The sequence below is a fragment of the Chiloscyllium plagiosum genome, unplaced genomic scaffold (genome assembly GCF_037043375.1).
Source record: "Chiloscyllium plagiosum isolate Xiang-an unplaced genomic scaffold, Cpla_swu_hap1 HiC_scaffold_53Y, whole genome shotgun sequence".
NCBI classification, from domain to species: Eukaryota; Metazoa; Chordata; class Chondrichthyes; order Orectolobiformes; family Hemiscylliidae; genus Chiloscyllium; species Chiloscyllium plagiosum.
Window position 1 is genome coordinate 11,948,610 of NW_028270192.1, and position 20,000 is coordinate 11,968,609.

The 20,000-nt window shown below is 58.2% G+C and overlaps 1 protein-coding gene across 1 annotated transcript in view; it reads left to right on the forward strand.

Annotated features, from left to right (window-relative positions):
* LOC148134628 (kinesin heavy chain-like) overlaps nt 1–20,000 on the forward strand; it is a 54,350-nt gene that overhangs the window by 9,449 nt on the left and 24,901 nt on the right. The window contains exon 2 of the mRNA XM_087985668.1: nt 19,005–19,092. Coding sequence (XP_087841794.1) covers nt 19,005–19,092 — 88 coding nt within the window. The remainder of the gene's footprint in view (nt 1–19,004; nt 19,093–20,000) is intronic.

Consider the following 20,000-nt stretch of genomic DNA (forward strand, 5'->3'; position numbering starts at 1 on the left):
TAGGGTGGGATTGGCCGTGCTAAATTGTCCCCGTAGTGCCCAGGGATGTGCAGGTTAGGGTGGGATTGGCCGTGCTAAATTGTCCCGTAGTGCCCAGGGATGTACAGGTTAGGGGTGGGATTGGCCGTGCTAAATTGTCCCCGTAGTGCCCAGGGATGTGCAGGTTAGGGGTGGGATTGGCCGTGCTAAATTGTCCCCGTAGTGCCCAGGGATGTGCAGGTTAGGGGTGGGATTGGCCGTGCTAAATTGTCCCCGTAGTGCCCAGGGATGTGCAGGTTTGGGTGGGATTGGCCGTGCTAAATTGTCCCCGTAGTGCCCAGGGATGTGCAGGTAAGGGTGGGATTGGCCGTGCTAAATTGTCCCATAATGTCCAGGGATGTGCAGGTTAGGGTGGATTGGCCGTGCTAAATTGTCCCGTAGTGCCCAGCGATGTGCAGGTTAGGGTGGGATTGGCCGTGCTAAATTGTCCACGTAGTGCCCAGGGATGTGCAGGTTAGGGTGGGATTGGCCGTGCTAAATTGTCCCCGTAGTGCCCAGGGATGTGCAGGTTAGGGTGGGATTGGCCGTGCTAAATTGTCCCCGTAGTGCCCAGGGATGTGCAGGTTAGGGTGGGATTGGCCGTGCTAAATTGTCCCCGTAGTGCCCAGGGATGTGCAGGTTAGGGTGGGATTGGCCGTGCTAAATTGTCCCGTAGTGCCCAGGGATGTGCAGGTTTGGGTGGGATTGGCCGTGCTAAATTGTCCCGTAGTGCCCAGGGATGTGCAGGTTAGGGTGGGATTGGCCGTGCTAAATTGTCCCCGTCGTGCCCAGGGATGTGCAGGTTAGGGTGGGATTGGCCGTGCTAAATTGTCCCGTAGTGCCCAGGGATGTGCAGGTTAGGGTGGGATTGGCCGTGCTAAACTGTCCCCGTAGTGCCCAGGGATGTGCAGGTTAGGGTGGGATTGGCCGTGCTAAATTGTCCCGTAGTGCCCAGGGATGTGCAGGTTAGGGTGGATTGGCCGTGCTAAATTGTCCCGTAGTGCCCAGGGATGTGCAGGTTAGGGTGGATTGGCCGTGCTAAATTGTCCCGTAGTGCCCAGGGATGTGCAGGTTAGGGTGGGATTGGCCATGCTAAATTGTCCCCATAGTGCCCAGGGATGTGCAGGTTAGGGTGGGATTGGCCATGCTAAATTGTCCCCATAGTGCCCAGGGATGTGCAGGTTAGGGTGGGATTGGCCGTGCTAAATTGTCCCCATAGTGCCCAGGGATGTGCAGGTTAGGGTGGGATTGGCCGTGCTAAATTGTCCCCGTAGTGCCCAGGGATGTGCAGGTTAGGGTGGGATTGGCCGTGCTAAATTGTCCCCGTAGTGCCCAGGGATGTGCAGGTTAGGGTGGGATTGGCCGTGCTAAATTGTCCCCGTAGTGCCCAGGGATGTGCAGGTTAGGGTGGGATTGGCCGTGCTAAATTGTCCCCGTAGTGCCCAGGGATGTGCAGGTTAGGGTGGGATTGGCCGTGCTAAATTGTCCCCGTAGTGCCCAGGGATGTGCAGGTTAGGGTGGGATTGGCCGTGCTAAATTGTCCCCGTAGTGCCCAGGGATGTGCAGGTTAGGGTGGGATTGGCCGTGCTAAATTGTCCCCGTAGTGCCCAGGGATGTGCAGGTTAGGGTGGGATTGGCCGTGCTGAATTGTCCCGTAGTGCCCAGGGATGTGCAGGTTAGGGTGGGATTGGCCGTGCTAAATTGTCCCGTAGTGCCCAGGGATGTGCAGGTTAGGGTGGGATTGGCCATGCTAAATTGTCCTGTAGTGCCCAGGGATGTGCAGGTTAGGGTGGGATTGGCCGTGCTAAATTGTCCCCGTAGTGCCCAGGGATGTGCAGGTTAGGGTGGGATTGGCCGTGCTAAATTGACCCGTAGTGCCCAGGGATGTGCAGGTTAGGGTGGGATTGGCCGTGCTAAATTGTCCCGTAGTACCCAGGGATGTGCAGGTTAGGGTGGGATTGGCCATGCTAAATTGTCCTGTAGTGCCCAGGGATGTGCAGGTTAGGGTGGGATTGGCCGTGCTAAATTGTCCCGTAGTGCCCAGGGATGTGCAGGTTAGGGTGGGATTGGCCGTGCTAAATTGTCCCGTAGTGCCCAGGGATGTGCAGGTTAGGGTAGGATTGGCCGTGCTAAATTGTCCCATAATGTCCATAGATGTGCAGGTTAGGGTGGATTGGCCGTGCTAAATTGTCCCCGTAGTGCCCAGGGATGTGCAGGTTAGGGTAGGATTGGCCGTGCTAAATTGTCCCATAATGTCCATAGATGTGCAGGTTAGGGTGGATTGGCCGTGCTAAATTGTCCCGTAGTGCCCAGCGATGTGCAGGTTAGGGTGGGATTGGCCGTGCTAAATTGTCCACGTAGTGCCCAGGGATGTGCAGGTTAGGGTGGGATTGGCTGTGCTAAATTGTCCCGTAGTGCCCAGGGATGTGCAGGTTAGGGTGGGATTGACCGTGCTAAATTGTCCCCGTAGTGCCCAGGGATGTGCAGGTTAGGGTGGGATTGGCCGTGCTAAATTGTCCCATAATGTGCAGGGATGTGCAGGTTAGGGTGGATTGGCCGTGCTAAATTGTCCCGTAGTGCCCAGCGATGTGCAGGTTAGGGTGGGATTGGCCGTGCTAAATTGTCCCCGTAGTGCCCAGGGATGTGCAGGTTAGGGTGGATTGGCCGTGCTAAATTGTCCCGTAGTGCCCAGGGATGTGCAGGTTAGGGTGGGATTGGCCGTGCTAAATTGTCCCGTCGTGCCCAGGGATGTGCAGGTTAGGGTGGGATTGGCCGTGCTAAATTGTCCCGTAGTGCCCAGGGATGTGCAGGTTAGGGTGGATTGGCCGTGCTAAATTGTCCCCGTAGTGCCCAGGGGTGTTCAGGTTAGGGTGGGATTGGCCGTGCTAAATTGTCCCGTAGTGCCCAGGGATGTGCAGGTTAGGGTGGGATTGGCCAGGCTAAATTGTCCCGTAGTGCCCAGGGATGTGCAGGTTAGGGTGGGATTGGCCGTGCTAAATTGTCCCCGTAGTGCCCAGGGATGTGCAGGTTAGGGTGGGATTGGCCGTGCTAAATTGTCCCGTAGTGCCCAGGGATGTACAGGTTAGGGGTGGGATTGGCCGTGCTAAATTGTCCCCGTAGTGCCCAGGGATGTGCAGGTTAGGGGTGGGATTGGCCGTGCTAAATTGTCCCCGTAGTGCCCAGGGATGTGCAGGTTAGGGGTGGGATTGGCCGTGCTAAATTGTCCCCGTAGTGCCCAGGGATGTGCAGGTTTGGGTGGGATTGGCCGTGCTAAATTGTCCCCGTAGTGCCCAGGGATGTGCAGGTTAGGGTGGGATTGGCCGTGCTAAATTGTCCCATAATGTCCAGGGATGTGCAGGTTAGGGTGGATTGGCCGTGCTAAATTGTCCCGTAGTGCCCAGCGATGTGCAGGTTAGGGTGGGATTGGCCGTGCTAAATTGTCCACGTAGTGCCCAGGGATGTGCAGGTTAGGGTGGGATTGGCCGTGCTAAATTGTCCCGTAGTGCCCAGGGATGTGCAGGTTAGGGTGGGATTGACCGTGCTAAATTGTCCCCGTAGTGCCCAGGGATGTGCAGGTTAGGGTGGGATTGGCCGTGCTAAATTGTCCCCGTAGTGCCCAGGGATGTGCAGGTTAGGGTGGGATTGGCCGTGCTAAATTGTCCCCGTAGTGCCCAGGGATGTGCAGGTTAGGGTGGGATTGGCCGTGCTAAATTGTCCCGTAGTGCCCAGGGATGTGCAGGTTTGGGTGGGATTGGCCGTGCTAAATTGTCCCGTAGTGCCCAGGGATGTGCAGGTTAGGGTGGGATTGGCCGTGCTAAATTGTCCCCGTCGTGCCCAGGGATGTGCAGGTTAGGGTGGGATTGGCCGTGCTAAATTGTCCCGTAGTGCCCAGGGATGTGCAGGTTAGGGTGGGATTGGCCGTGCTAAACTGTCCCCGTAGTGCCCAGGGATGTGCAGGTTAGGGTGGGATTGGCCGTGCTAAATTGTCCCGTAGTGCCCAGGGATGTGCAGGTTAGGGTGGATTGGCCGTGCTAAATTGTCCCGTAGTGCCCAGGGATGTGCAGGTTAGGGTGGATTGGCCGTGCTAAATTGTCCCGTAGTGCCCAGGGATGTGCAGGTTAGGGTGGGATTGGCCATGCTAAATTGTCCCCATAGTGCCCAGGGATGTGCAGGTTAGGGTGGGATTGGCCATGCTAAATTGTCCCCATAGTGCCCAGGGATGTGCAGGTTAGGGTGGGATTGGCCGTGCTAAATTGTCCCCATAGTGCCCAGGGATGTGCAGGTTAGGGTGGGATTGGCCGTGCTAAATTGTCCCCGTATTGCCCAGGGATGTGCAGGTTAGGGTGGGATTGGCCGTGCTAAATTGTCCCCGTAGTGCCCAGGGATGTGCAGGTTAGGGTGGGATTGGCCGTGCTAAATTGTCCCCGTAGTGCCCAGGGATGTGCAGGTTAGGGTGGGATTGGCCGTGCTAAATTGTCCCCGTATTGCCCAGGGATGTGCAGGTTAGGGTGGGATTGGCCGTGCTAAATTGTCCCCGTAGTGCCCAGGGATGTGCAGGTTAGGGTGGGATTGACCGTGCTAAATTGTCCCCGTAGTGCCCAGGGATGTGCAGGTTAGGGTGGGATTGGCCGTGCTAAATTGTCCCCGTAGTGCCCAGGGATGTGCAGGTTAGGGTGGGATTGGCCGTGCTAAATTGTCCCCGTAGTGCCCAGGGATGTGCAGGTTAGGGTGGGATTGGCCGTGCTAAATTGTCCCGTAGTGCCCAGGGATGTGCAGGTTTGGGTGGGATTGGCCGTGCTAAATTGTCCCGTAGTGCCCAGGGATGTGCAGGTTAGGGTGGGATTGGCCGTGCTAAATTGTCCCCGTCGTGCCCAGGGATGTGCAGGTTAGGGTGGGATTGGCCGTGCTAAATTGTCCCGTAGTGCCCAGGGATGTGCAGGTTAGGGTGGGATTGGCCGTGCTAAACTGTCCCCGTAGTGCCCAGGGATGTGCAGGTTAGGGTGGGATTGGCCGTGCTAAATTGTCCCGTAGTGCCCAGGGATGTGCAGGTTAGGGTGGATTGGCCGTGCTAAATTGTCCCGTAGTGCCCAGGGATGTGCAGGTTAGGGTGGGATTGGCCATGCTAAATTGTCCCCATAGTGCCCAGGGATGTGCGGGTTAGGGTGGGATTGGCCGTGCTAAATTGTCCCCGTAGTGCCCAGGGATGTGCAGGTTAGGGTGGGATTGGCCGTGCTAAATTGTCCCCATAGTGCCCAGGGATGTGCAGGTTAGGGTGGGATTGGCCGTGCTAAATTGTCCCCATAGTGCCCAGGGATGTGCAGGTTAGGGTGGGATTGGCCGTGCTAAATTGTCCCCGTAGTGCCCAGGGATGTACAGGTTAGGGTGGGATTGGCCGTGCTAAAGTGTCCCCGTAGTGCCCAGGGATGTGCAGGTTAGGGTGGGATTGGCCGTGCTAAATTGTCCCCGTATTGCCCAGGGATGTGCAGGTTAGGGTGGGATTGGCCGTGCTAAATTGTCCCCGTAGTGCCCAGGGATGTGCAGGTTAGGGTGGGATTGGCCGTGCTAAATTGTCCCCGTATTGCCCAGGGATGTGCAGGTTAGGGTGGGATTGGCCGTGCTAAATTGTCCCCGTAGTGCCCAGGGATGTGCAGGTTAGGGTGGGATTGACCGTGCTAAATTGTCCCCGTAGTGCCCAGGGATGTGCAGGTTAGGGTGGGATTGGCCGTGCTAAATTGTCCCCATAGTGCCCAGGGATGTGCAGGTTAGGGTGGGATTGGCCGTGCTAAATTGTCCCCGTAGTGCCCAGGGATGTGCAGGTTAGGGTGGGATTGGCCGTGCTAAATTGTCCCGTAGTGCCCAGGGATGTGCAGGTTTGGGTGGGATTGGCCGTGCTAAATTGTCCCGTAGTGCCCAGGGATGTGCAGGTTAGGGTGGGATTGGCCGTGCTAAATTGTCCCCGTCGTGCCCAGGGATGTGCAGGTTAGGGTGGGATTGGCCGTGCTAAATTGTCCCGTAGTGCCCAGGGATGTGCAGGTTAGGGTGGGATTGGCCGTGCTAAACTGTCCCCGTAGTGCCCAGGGATGTGCAGGTTAGGGTGGGATTGGCCGTGCTAAATTGTCCCGTAGTGCCCAGGGATGTGCAGGTTAGGGTGGATTGGCCGTGCTAAATTGTCCCATAGTGCCCAGGGATGTGCAGGTTAGGGTGGGATTGGCCGTGCTAAATTGTCCCGTAGTGCCCAGGGATGTGTAGGTTAGGGTGGGATTGGCCATGCTAAATTGTCCCCGTAGTGCCCAGGGATGTGTAGGTTAGGGTGGGATTGGCCATGCTAAATTGTCCCCGTAGTGCCCAGGGATGTGCAGGTTAGGGTGGGATTGGCCGTGCTAAATTGTCCTGTAGTGCCCAGGGATGTGCAGGTTAGGGTGGGATTGGCCATGCTAAATTGTCCCGTAGTGCCCAGGGATGCGCAGGCGAGCTGCATTAGCCAGGGCTGAAAATGTACTGCTGGAAAAGCGCAGCCGGTCAGGCAGCATCCAAGGAGCAGGAGAATCGACGTTTCGGGCATGAGCCCTTCTTCAGGAATCCTCGCTCTCTCCTGCATTACTCAGGGGGTAAATACCCGGTTGGGCAATGGGTCTGGCTGGCTTACACATCGTCGTGTCGGTGTGGGCCAAAGGGCTTTTTTTTCCACGCTGTAAAGATCCTCTGATTCTGTCGGTGGGTCAGCACGAGTGAGCACGGCCCAAAGTGTCTGTTTGAGTTGTGTGCGCGTGTGAGTCTGACTCTTTCTCCCTCACCTCCCCAGTTCCCTGCAGGGGAACGGTCTATCTGCTGCGTTTTCTCCCACCCACGTCTCCCCGACCCAACCCCTTGGCATTTTTATTTTTTTTTTTGCATCCCGTTGGATTCTCCCTTCTCTTTCCAAAGTCACGGCGCTCAGCAGCAGCAGGGTGTCCCCTCTACAAGACCCACTGCAGTGATTCACCAAAGATCCTCAGGCAGCGCCTTCCAAACCCCACGGCCACGTTCCATCTGGAAGGACTAAGGGGCAGCAGATACAGGGGAACCCCCTCCCCTGCTTGGGGAATATTTCGGCCTTTCCCTCAGGGTCGGAATCCCCTCCCCGAGGGACGCTGTGTGGGTCTACCCTCTGGTAGGTGGGACGGCAGTGGGTCAAGAAGGGATCTCACCCCCCCACCCCCACCCCCCCCCCCCCCAACCTTCTCAAGGAAGTGTGGGGCAACTAGGGACTGGGCGGTAAACGCTGGGCCCAGCCAGGGGCGCACTAGATGAATGAAAAGATTACTTTAGGATATCTGGTCGGCGTGGATGAGTTGGGCCAAACAGGACTGTTTTTCTGTGATCCTACGAACCGTGGGGGATAAGAGGTTCTCTCACCCCTCCCCTAAGAACTATATTGAGCCCCTTCTCGAAAAAACATTCAATAGTTTGGACCCCTTTCTGAGGCCGAGAGTCCCATCCCCGCCCCACCACTCTCTGAGTGAAGACAGCGCGGAAACAGGCCCTTCGGCCCACCCAGTCGGGCGCCGACCCTAATCCCAAACTGAGCTAGCCCCACGCCTGACATGCCCCTGGCCCCTGATCCCTCCCCTCTCCATAATCCTTATCCAAATGCCTTTTAAATGTTGTAACTGCACCCACAACAACCTCCCCCCCACCCCCCCCCCACTTCCTCAGGAAGTCCATTCCACACACACGCAGACCACCCTCTGGGGGAGAAAGCTGAAAATGTGTCGCTGGAAAAGCGCACCAGGAAGTGACCGCTTCCAACAGGAGAGAGAGAGAGAGAGAATCTAACCACCTTCCCCTTGACGTGCGGCGGCCTGTACTGTCGTTAAATCCCCCCCCCCCCCCCCCACTGTCTGTGAGGAAACTGAGCTGGACAAATTCGGCCAACGCGCGCGGTTCAGAATGTCACGCCAGGGCAAGAGGGACGTGGACGCTGCCCACATTGGAGTAGGCAAGATTAGACAAACCTGGACCTGTTTTCTCCGGAGTTTCGGAGGCTGAGGGTCGACAGGAGTGTGTAAGATCATAGATAGGGTGGGAGTCTTTCTCCCACCCCTTCTCCACATCCCCACCCTCTTCAGACCCCTGGTAACCTCCCAACTCCAGTCGGGGGGGGGGGTCAAGCCATTGGGTTCGGGAGCAATCTTCCTTCACGCACCTTCCGCCTGTCCAAAACTGTTGACTCCCATTCCCTGGGGACCCAACACCCTACCGATGCCCCTCGTGATGTTATAAACCTCTATAAGGTCACCCCTCAGCCTCCGACGCTCCAGGGAGAACAGCCCCAGCCTCTCCCTGTAGCTCTAACCCTCCCACCTTGGTAGCATCTTCGGTAAGTCTTGGTTGGACCCTTTCCAGTTTAATAACATCCTTCCCCTCAGCAGGGCGGCCAGAATTGCCCGCGGTACTCCACACGCGCAAGTTAGAATGTAAACTGTTGTCTACAGATCCTGTAATCCGCCCCTCAGAGAGTCACAGAAAGGTACAGTATGGAAAAAGACCCTTCGGCCCTACTCGTCCATGTCTAAATTAACCTAGTCCTAAATTAATCCAGTCCCTGTTTGCCAGCATTTGGCCCATATCCCTCCTAAACCCTTCCTGTTCGTGTCCCCCAGCCAGTCATTGTACCAGCCCCCACCACTTCCTCTGGCAGCTCGTTCCACACACGTACCACCCTCTGCCCCTCGGGTCCCTTTTCCCCCCTCTCACCCTAAACCTACGCCCCTCTAGTTCTGGACTCCCCCCCCACCCCCAGGGGGGAAAAGACCTTGTCTATTTACCCTATCCACACCCCCCTCGTGATTTTATAAACCTCGATGAGGTCACCCCGACAGTCCAGGGAAAACAGCCCCCAGCCTGTCCAACCTCTCCCTGTCCCTCAAAACCCTACGAGACACCAAACTGATCATGTAAATCTCCTCCCTCACAAGTAAATGTCACTGCATTTTTGATTATCTGGGGGGAAAAGACCTTGAGTATTCATTATATTGATCCCCTCCTGATTTTATAAACCTCCCTAATTTGGAATATTGTGTACAGTTCTGGTCACCATGCTACCAGAAGGGGACAGATTCTTTGGAAAGGGTACAGGAAAGGTTTAGATGGGCCGAAGGGCTGAGGGGTGGCAGATGGAGTTTAATTCAGATCAATGCGAGGGGCTGCATTTTGGGAAAGCAAATCTCAGCAGGACTTATACACTTAATGGTGAGGTCCTGGGGAGTGTTGCTGAACACAGAGACCTTGGAGTACAGGTTCATATCTCCTTGAAAGTGGAGTCGCAGGTAGATAGGATAGTGAAGGAGGCGTTGGGTATGCTTTCCTTTATTGGTCAGAGTATTGAGTACAGGAGTTGGGAGGTCATGTTGCGGCTGTACAGGACATTGGTTAGGGGCCACTGTTGGAATATTGTGTGCAATTCTGGTCTCCTTCCTATCGGAAAGATGTTGTGAAACTTGAAAGGGTTCAGAAAAGATTTACAAGGATGTTGCCAGGGTTGGAGGATCTGAGCTACAGGGAGAGGCTGAACAGGCTGGGGCTGTTTTCCCTGGAGCGTCGGAGGCTGAGGGGTGACCTTATAGAGGTTTATAACATCATGAGGGGCACGGATAGGGTAAATAGGCAAAGTCTTTTCCCTGGGGTGGGGAGCCCAGAACTAGAGGGGCATAGGTTTAGGGTGAGAGGGGAAAGATATAAAAGAGACCCAAGGGGCAACTTTTTCACACAGAGGGTGGTACGTGTATGGGATGAGCTGCCAGAGGATGTGGTGGAGGCTGGTACAATTACAACATTTAAGAGGCATTTGGATGGGTATATGAATAGGAAGGGTTTGGAGGGATATGGGCCGGGTGCTGGCAGGTGGGACTAGATTGGGTTGGGATATCTGGGACAGCACGGACGGGTTGGACCGAAGGGCCTGTTCCCATGTTGTACATCTCTCTGACTCTATGTTGCCTGGTACGGGGGGTGGGGGGAGGGTGATTTTAGCCAGGGAGAAAGGTTGGACAGACTGGGTTTGTTTTCACTGGAACGCGCGAGGTCGAGGGGGCGACCTGATCGAGGTTTATAAGTTTGCGAACGGCACGGATAGGGGGGAAAGTCTGAGGCGTTTTCCCCAGAGTGGAGGGGGACACACAGGCTCAGGGTGCAGAGGGAGGGGGGGGGGGCGGGGAGGGGAGGGGGCGGGAGGGAGTTTTAAAAGAGATGTGTGGGGCTGGTTTCCCAGCACTCACCCGGACCAACACAGGAACGGGGAAGGGAATAGAGGGATACAGATCCTGCAAGCGAAGACGGTTTTAGTACGGAAGGGCAAAGTGTGTCAGCGCGAGCCTGGAGGGGCCGAAGGGCCTGTTACCGCGCTGTCCCGCTTTACATTCTTAAGGTCACCCCTCAGCCTCCGACGCTCCAGGGAAAACAGCCCCCAGCCTGTCCAACCTCTCCCTGTAGCTCAAACCCTCCTTTACATTAGATCATTGCCCTTCGGCCCCTCGATGTTGTACTGACCTGTGGGGCCAATCTGAAGCACACTATTCCAATATCATCCGTATAGTTATCCAATGACCATTTCGATGCCCTTAAGGTTGGCGAGTTTACTCCCATTGCAGGCAGAGCGTTCCATGCCCCCTCCTACTCCCTGAGTAAAGACGCTACCTCTGACATCTGTCCTGTATCTATCACCCCTCAGTTTAAAGATACGTCCTCTCGTGCTAGTCGTCACCACACACTTGGAAGACAGCCAGTCATTTCTCGGTGGTGGGGTTGGGGGGGGGGGGGGGGAAAGGGGAGATCTCTTCTCCAAAAAAAGACAACCCAACCACCAGTGGCCGACGTGGACCCCGTTTCATTTTAGGAATCTCTTTTCGCTTTCCGACATTTCCCCGCAGGGCAGCAAGGTCAATCCTCAACCTTCCATCCACGACTGCTCCTCTGCTGCAGAGAATTCACTGCTAACTGGTCTCTCGGTCAGTGCAGCTCCAATAACGCAGGCCCGAGCCTGCGGCGTCCGAGCCGACACCCGGCCTTGCTTAAAAAAGAAAATTAATGGTTGAGAGTGCATTGAGAAACCGGATATCCCGAAGAGAGAGATATGACCAACCTAACATTCTCCGTGCAAATCCTTCTCGTGTTGCCACAGGGTATCCTGCAGAATATTTAGCTAAATGTAGTTTCCACAGACGCAAGCGTTTCTGCAGCTAAGGTATTTTTAACGGTCCTTTTATGCCTTTCTTATGGCTTACCCCGCTCAGCGCTGCTGCCCTATGGCGCCCCACGCTGTCTGTCGGCGTGGGGCTTGCACGTTTCCCCCCCCCGACACCTTTGAGGGTCGGGAGTTGGGAACGTGCACCCTGGGGCTGCACAAGACGTGGGAGAGGGCCACGTCTGGAGCGCAGTGTCCAGCTCTGGTCACCCCGTTACAGGAAGGACGTTATTGAACCCGGAGAGATTTCCACAGGACCTTGCCCGGGGTGCAGAGGGTTGGAGTCACTAAGAGGACCTGGGAATGTTCATTTCCCCCTGGAGCGTAGGAGGTCGAGAGGTGACCGGACGGAGGTTTATAAGATCATGAGGGGCATGGGTAGGGTGAAAGAGCAAAGATCTTTCGCCCAGGGCGGGGGAGTTCAAAACTCGGGGGAGCATATTTTTTAAGGTAAGAGGAGGAAGATTTAAAAGGGTGGTCTTCTCGTGTGCAATGAACGTCCTGAGGTGGTGTGTGGGGACAGTTACAACACTTAAAAGACACTTGGATAAGGATAAGGATGGGGAAAGTGTTTGGAGGGATGAGGGCCAGGAGCAGGGGTCAGCACTTGACCGGTTGGGCCGAAGGGTCTGTTTCCGTGCTACGTGACCTGGGTAATCTGTGATTTATAAGGAGATCTGGAACCCCAGTGGGGGTCCCCTCGGTCTTGAGAGTGGTCGAAGGGATCACGAGGAAAACAGTCTGTTTAAAGCGAGGCGACCAGTTTAATACGTTAAGGCAGCCTGGCGCAGATATGTCCAGCAACACTGACATTAAAAGCTGCTGCGTTCCGTGGAGAAACGGCGCAATTACATTTAAAAAATTACGCATTATTTATATGTTTTTCTCGAAGAGAAGCCTCACAGAGAGGTGCTGCTAATCCTGATGCTGCCGTGGCTGGGGAAAAATTAATTCCTGACATAATCCCGGCATTTCCAGGGCCTGGCAGGTTAACAGCAGCTAAGTGCATTAAAGCTGAGCCCTGGCTATTGTTACCGGATCTGGGGATTTAGCTTTGCGACAGCGTCACCTTCCAGCTTTAATGAATCAATTATACAGGGGGTCTGGGCCAGCCAGACGGTGATTCCACAGTGAGGCGTGAAGGGGATGCCCAGTCCGCTCTGCGAATGCAACGCCCACTCCCACAGCACTGACCGTCCCTCAGCACCCGCTCCCTCAGCACTGACCCTCCCTCAGCGCCCACTCCCTCAGCACTGACCCTCCCACAGCACCCACTCCCTCAGCACTGACCGTCCCTCAGCACCCGCTCCTTCAGCACTGACCGTCCCACAGCGCCCACTCCCTCAGCACTGACCGTCCCACAGCGCCCACTCCCTCAGCACCCACTCCCTCAGCACTGACCCTCCCACAGCACCCACTCCCTCTGCACTGACCCTCCCACAGCACCCGCTCCCTCAGCACTGACCCTCCCACAGCACCCGCTCCCTCAGCACTGACCCTCCCACAGCACCCGCTCCCTCAGCACTGACCCTCCCACAGCACCCACTCCCTCAGCACTGACCCTCCTACAGCACCCGCTCCCTCAGCACTGACCCTCCCACAGCACTGACCCTCCCTCAGCACTGACCCTCCCACAGCACCCGCTCCCTCAGCGCTGACCCTCACACAGCACCCACTCTCTCAGCACTGACCCACCCACAGCACCCGCTCCCTCAGCGCTGACCCTCCCACAGCACCCACTCCCTCAGCACTGACCCTCCCACAGCACTGACCCTCCCACAGCACCCACTCCCTCAGCACTGACCCTCCCACAGCACCCGCTCCCTCAGCACTGACCCTCCCACAGCACCCACTCCCTCAGCACTGACCCTCCCACAGCTCCCACTCCCTCAGCACTGACCCTCCCACAGCACCCGCTCCCTCAGCACTGACCCTCCCACAGCACCCACTCCCTCAACACTGACCCTCCCACAGCACTGACCCTCTCTCAGCACTGACCCTCCCTCAGCACCCGCTCCCTCAGCACTGACCCTCCCACAGCACCCACTCCCTCAACACTGACCCTCCCACAGCACTGACCCTCCCTCAGCACTGACCCTCCCACAGCACCCACTCCCTCAGCACTGACCCTCCCACAGCACCCGCTCCCTCAGCATTGACCCTCCCACAGCGCCCACTCCATCAGCGCTGACCCTCCCACATCACCCACTCCCTCAGCACTGACCCTCCCACAGAACCCACTCCCTCAGCACTGACCCTCCCACAGCACCCGCTCCCACAGCACTGACCCTCCCTCAGCACCCGCTCCCTCAGCACTGACCATCCCACAGCACCCACTCCCTCAGCACTGACCCTCCCACATCACCCACTCCCTCAGCACTGACCCTCCCTCAGCACTCGCTCCCTCAGCACTGACCCTCCCACAGCACTGACCCTCCCTCAGCACTGACCCTCCCACAGCACCCACTCCCTCAGCACTGACCCTCCCACAGCACCCGCTCCCACAGCACTGACCCTCCCACAGCACCCGCTCCCTCAGCATTGACCCTCCCATAGCACCCACTCCCTCAGCACTGACCCTCCCACAGCACCCACTCCCTCAGCACTGACCCTCCCACAGCACCCGCTCCCTCAGCACTGACCCTCCCACAGCACCCACTCCCTCAGCACTGACCCTCCCACAGCACCCACTCCCTCAGCACTGACCGTCCCTCAGCACCCACTCCCTCAGCACTGACCCTCCCACAGCACCCACTCCCTCAGCACTGACCCTCCGACAGCACCCACTCCCTCAGCACTGACCCTCCCACAGCACCCACTCCCTCAGCACTGACCCTCCCTCAGCACCCACTCCCTCAGCACTGACCCTCCCACAGCACCCACTCCCTCAGCACTGACCCTCCCACAGCACCCGCTCCCACAGCACTGACCCTCCCACAGCACCCACTCCCTCAGCACTGACCCTCCCACAGCACCCACTCCCTCAGCACTGACCGTCCCTCAGCACCCACTCCCTCAGCACTGACCCTCCCACAGCACCCACTCCCTCAGCACTGACCCTCCCACAGCACCCACTCCCTCAGCACTGACCCTCCCACAGCACCCGCTCCCACAGCACTGACCCTCCCACAGCACCCACTCCCTCAGCACTGACCCTCCCACATCACCCACTCCCTCAGCACTGACCCTCCCTCAGCACCCGCTCCCTCAGCACTGACCCTCCCACAGCACCCACTCCCTCAGCACTGACCCTCCCACAGCACCCACTCCTTCAGCACTGACCCTCCCACAGCGCCCACTCCCTCAGCACTGACCCTCTCACAGCACCCACTCCCTCAGCACTGACCCTCCCACAGCACTGACCCTGCCACAGCACTGACCCTCCCACAGCACCCGCTCCCTCAGCATTGACCCTCCCACAGCGCCCACTCCCTCAGCGCTGACCCTCCCACAGCACCCACTCCCTCAGCACTGACCCTCCCACAGCACCCACTCCCTCAGCGCTGACCCTCCCACAGCGCCCACTCCCTCAGCACTGACCCTCCCTCAGCACCCCCTCCCTCAGCACTGACCCTCCCTCAGCACTGACCCTCCCACAGCACCCGCTCCCTCAGCACTGACCCTCCCACATCACCCACTCCCTCAGCACTGACCCTCCCTCAGCACCCGCTCCCTCAGCACTGACTCTCCCTCAGCACTGACCCTCCCACAGCACCCGCTCCCTCAGCACTGACCCTCCCACAGCACTGACCCTCCCTCAGCACCCGCTCCCTCAGCACTGACCCTCCCACAGCACTGACCCTCCCACAGCACTGACCCTCCCTCAGCACCCGCTCCCTCAGCACTGACCCTCCCTCAGCACTGACCCTCCCACAGCACCCACTCCCTCAGCACTGACCCTCTCACAGCACCCACTCCCTCAGCACTGACCCTCCCACAGCACTGACCCTCCCACAGCACCCGCTCCCTCAGCATTGACCCTCCCACAGCGCCCACTCCCTCAGCGCTGACCCTCCCACAGCACCCACTCCCTCAGCACTGACCCTCCCACAGCACCCACTCCCTCAGCGCTGACCCTCCCACAGCGCCCACTCCCTCAGCACTGACCCTCCCTCAGCACCCCCTCCCTCAGCACTGACCCTCCCTCAGCACTGACCCTCCCACAGCACCCGCTCCCTCAGCACTGACCCTCCCACATCACCCACTCCCTCAGCACTGACCCTCCCTCAGCACCCGCTCCCTCAGCACTGACCCTCCCACAGCACCCACTCCCTCAGCACTGACCCTCCCACATCACCCACTCCCTCAGCACTGACCCTCCCACAGCACCCGCTCCCTCAGCACTGACCCTCCCACAGCACCCACTCCCTCAGCGCTGACCCTCCCACATCACCCACTCCCTCAGCACTGACCCTCCCACAGCACCCGCTCCCTCAGCACTGACCCTCCCACATCACCCACTCCCTCAGCACTGACCCTCCCTCAGCACTGACCCTCCCTCAGCATTGACCCTCCCACAGCACCCACTGCCTCAGCACTGACCCTCCCACATCACCCACTCCCTCAGCACTGACCCTCCCTCAGCACTGACCCTCCCTCAGCACTGACCCTCCCACAGCACCCACTGCCTCAGCACTGACCCTCCCACATCACCCACTCCCTCAGCACTGACCCTCCCTCAGCACTGACCCTCCCACATCACCCACTCCCTCAGCACTGACCCTCCCTCAGCACTGACCCTCCCTCAGCACTGACCCTCCCACAGCACCCGCTCCCTCAGCACTGACCCTCCCACATCACCCACTCCCTCAGCACTGACCCTCCCACAGCACCCGCTCCCTCAGCACTGACCCTCCCACAGCACTGACCCTCCCTCAGCACCCGCTCCCTCAGCACTGACCCTCCCACAGCACTGACCCTCCCACAGCACTGACCCTCCCTCAGCACCCGCTCCCTCAGCACTGACCCTCCCTCAGCACTGACCCTCCCACAGCACCCGCTCCCTCAGCACTGACCCTCCCACATCACCCACTCCCTCAGCACTGACCCTCCCTCAGCACCCGCTCCCTCAGCACTGACTCTCCCTCAGCACTGACCCTCCCACAGCACCCGCTCCCTCAGCACTGACCCTCCCACATCACCCACTCCCTCAGCACTGACCCTCCCACATCACCCACTCCCTCAGCACTGACCCTCCCTCAGCACCCGCTCCCTCAGCACTGACCCTTCCACAGCACCCACTCCCTCAGCACTGACCCTTCCACAGCACCCACTCCCTCAGCACTGACCCTCCCACAGCGCCCGCTCCCTCAGCACCCGCTCCCTCAGCACTGACCCTCCCACAGCGCTAACCCTCGCACAGCGCCTGTCAGAGTTGTGGAGGAGAGTTAGCGGGGAAATTGCCCAATGGCGCCGTGAGTGGAATATGTTTGTAAGACAATGTGCATACAATGTGTGGCTGTGGGTGAGACTGAAGGAGGGCCCCAGTGACTCTGTGAGTGGGACGTGGGTTTCAGACTGCGTTGTACATTGGTTTTGTGCAGGTACCAATCAGCCTGCTTTTTTTACAGATCACTCAGGTATATGCGGTTACAGTCCTCACTGAACGCTCTATCCTCTGAATGTCCCAGTTCCACATCTGCCTTGTCCAGAAGGCTTCTTCCAGACTTGCTGGAACCAATTCTCGGGTACCTTGTTAAACAGCCAGCTTGCGCTCCCTGTTTAAACATCATTATCTCCCCCCCCCACCCCCCCCCGGTGAGGGAGCACCCGCAGAACCCTTTGGCCAAGAAGCAAGTCAACAAAAGCAGGTCTGCACTGTTTCCCTTTTAACCCACGGTCCAAAGGTCACCTTTGCCTCACAGTTCCCAGTTCGCAGCCCTGAACCATAATTGGTCGAGCGGACATTGAAAAAAAGGTTATCGGGGATTACGAAGAGATGTTGATCAATTGGGTCAGCGGGCCAAGGAGTGGCAGATGGAGTTTAATTCGGATAAACGCGAGGTGATGCATTTTGGTGTAACCAACAAGTGGGCAGGACACAGACGGTTAACTATGGGGTCCTGGGTAGTGCTGGAGGACCTGGGGGTTCAGGGACATAATTCTTTGAGGTTTGCGTCACCAGTAGACGGGGGAGGTGAAGAAGGTGTTTAGCATGCTTGCCTTCAGATCTTTTGAGCGTAGGGACGTCACATTGGGGTTGTACAGGATGTTGGTGACGCCTCGTCTGAGGTTCTGTGTCCGCCCACCCCCCTCCCCCCACCCCTGCATCTGAGGGGCGACCTGACAGAGGTTTGTAAGGTCACGAGGGACAGGGACAAGCTGAATAGACACGCTTCCTCTCCGTGGGGTCGAGGCTCTCAAAGCTCGGAGGCACATTTTTTAGGGTGGGAGGAGAGAGATTCAAAAAATATACAAGGGGGAGAATTGTGTGAAACGATGAGGGGTGGTCCGTGTGTGGAATGAACTTCCTGAGGAAGTGGGGCACGTGGGGACAGTTACAGCGTTTAAAAGACATTTGGATAAGGGCACGGATAGGGAAAGGTTTGCAGGGGTATTGGGGTCAGGGTCGGCACGGGGACTGGATGGGCCGAAGGGCCTGTTTCTGTGCTGTATGACTGTTATGACCATGATGTAAATAGATTAGATTAGATTAGATTAGATTACATTACAGTGTGGAAACAGGCCCTTCGACCCAACAAGTCCACACCGACCCGCTGAAGCGAACCCACCCATACCCCTACATTTACCCCTTACCTAACACTACGGGCAATTTAGCATGGCCAATCCACCTGACCCTGCACATCTTTTGGATTGTGGGAGGAAACCGGAGCACCCGGAGGAAACCCACGCAGACACGGGGAGAACGTGCAAACTCCACACAGTCAGTCGCCTGAGGCGGGAATTGAACCCGGGTCTCTGGCGCTGTGAGGCAGCAGTGCTAACCACTGTGCCACCGTGCCACCCACTAACCCCCTGTTGGGATGGCAGGGTTCTGTGGGTGACTTGCAGGAGGCAGCGGCAGTGACCAGGTGAATCCTACCAGGTGTGAGTGTAAATTGTAGTCCGCGTTGTGGGTCTAATTCTCTCGTTCTCTGTTCCATTTCCTTCCCCTCGCTCGGTCCCCCTCGCTTTCTCTGTTCCCCCACACTCCTCGCTCCATCTCACTCTCTCCTCTACCCCCCCCGTCTCTCCGTCCTCCTCTCTGTCTCTCCCCTTCTCCCCCATCCGGCTTCCCCACTCTGTCTCTCCCTCACTCTCTCGCTCTGTCCCCCACTATCTCTTGCTCTCTCTCTCTCGCTCTCTCTCTCTTTCTCTCTCCCTGTCCGTCCCTCGCTTTCTCTCTCTCTCCCTCTATCTCTCTTCCCCCACCCACTCTCTCCCCACTCTACCCTCACTCCCCCTCTCTCTCTCTCTCTCCCTCTCTCTTTCTCTCCCTCTCCTCCCCTTCCCCTCTCCCTCTCTCCGCCTCACTCCCTCTCCAACACTCTCTCTGCCTCACACTTCCATCTTCCCCTCTTCTCTTCCCCCACCCACCTCTCCCTCACTCTCTCCCTTCGTCTCTCTCTCTCTCTCCCCCTTCCTCCCTCTCTCCTCCTCTCACTCTCTCCCCTCCTCCCTCCCTCTGTCCCCCCTCTCCCCTCCCACCCTCTCCTCCTCTCCTCTCTTTCCACACCCCCTCCCGGTCTCCACCCTCCCCAACTCCCCCACACCCCCCCCCCCCCCAACCCCCCGCGCCCATCCCGACTCTGTTACCCCTCCCCAGGGTAAACCGTACGTCTTTGACCGGGTCTTCCCAAGCAACACCACCCAGGACCAGGTCTACAACGCGTGTGCCAGGCAGATCGTCCGAGGTAAGGCCCTCTTATCTCTCTCTCTCTCTCGACCCACCCCCACCAACCCCTCCCTAGCAACTACGGCGTCTGTACCTGCCCCATTGTAGGCCAGAGTGTGGAGGGCAGGGGGTTGGGGGGGGGCAATTGGTGAGTGGGGGAGATAATGGGAACGGGTGATTCCTTCCCGTCAACAATCCAGTGGTGGGGTGAGAGGGGGGGGGGGGGTGGGGGGTGTCCGAATGGCACGCTAGGAGAGACTACAGAACACTCCAACTGGCCAGGGGGCGCCACATGCGCCATCCGATGTGGCTGAAGAGCGACACAGCAAGATCCCACAGGGCAGCGACGGGGTTGGACGACACTTTAGGTTCCAGTGAGATTGCTGAGGGGATATGGGTGGGACGCTGCGCCCGCTCCCTCAGCACTGACCCTCCCTCAGCACTGACCCTCCCACAGCGCCCGCTCCCTCAGCATTGAGCCTCCCACAGCGCCCACTCCCTCAGCACTGACCCTCCCTCAGCACCCGCTCCCTCAGCACTGACCCGCCCACAGCACCCGCTCCCACAGCACCGACCCTCCCACAGCCCCCACTCCCTCAGCACTGACCCTCCCTCAGCACCCGCTCCCTCAGCACTGACCCTCCCACAGAGCCCGCTCCCTCAGCACTGACCCTCCCACAGCACCCACTCCCTCAGCACTGACCCTCCCACAGCACCCACTCCCTCAGCACTGACCCTCCCACAGCACTGACCCTCCCTCAGCACTGACCCTCCCTCAGCACCCGCTCCCTCAGCACTGACCCTCCCACAGCGCCCGCTCCCTCAGCACTGACCCTCCCACAGCACCTGCTCCCTCAGCACTGACCCTCCCACAGCACCCACTCCCTCAGCACTGACCCTCCCTCAGCACCCGCTCCCTCAGCACTG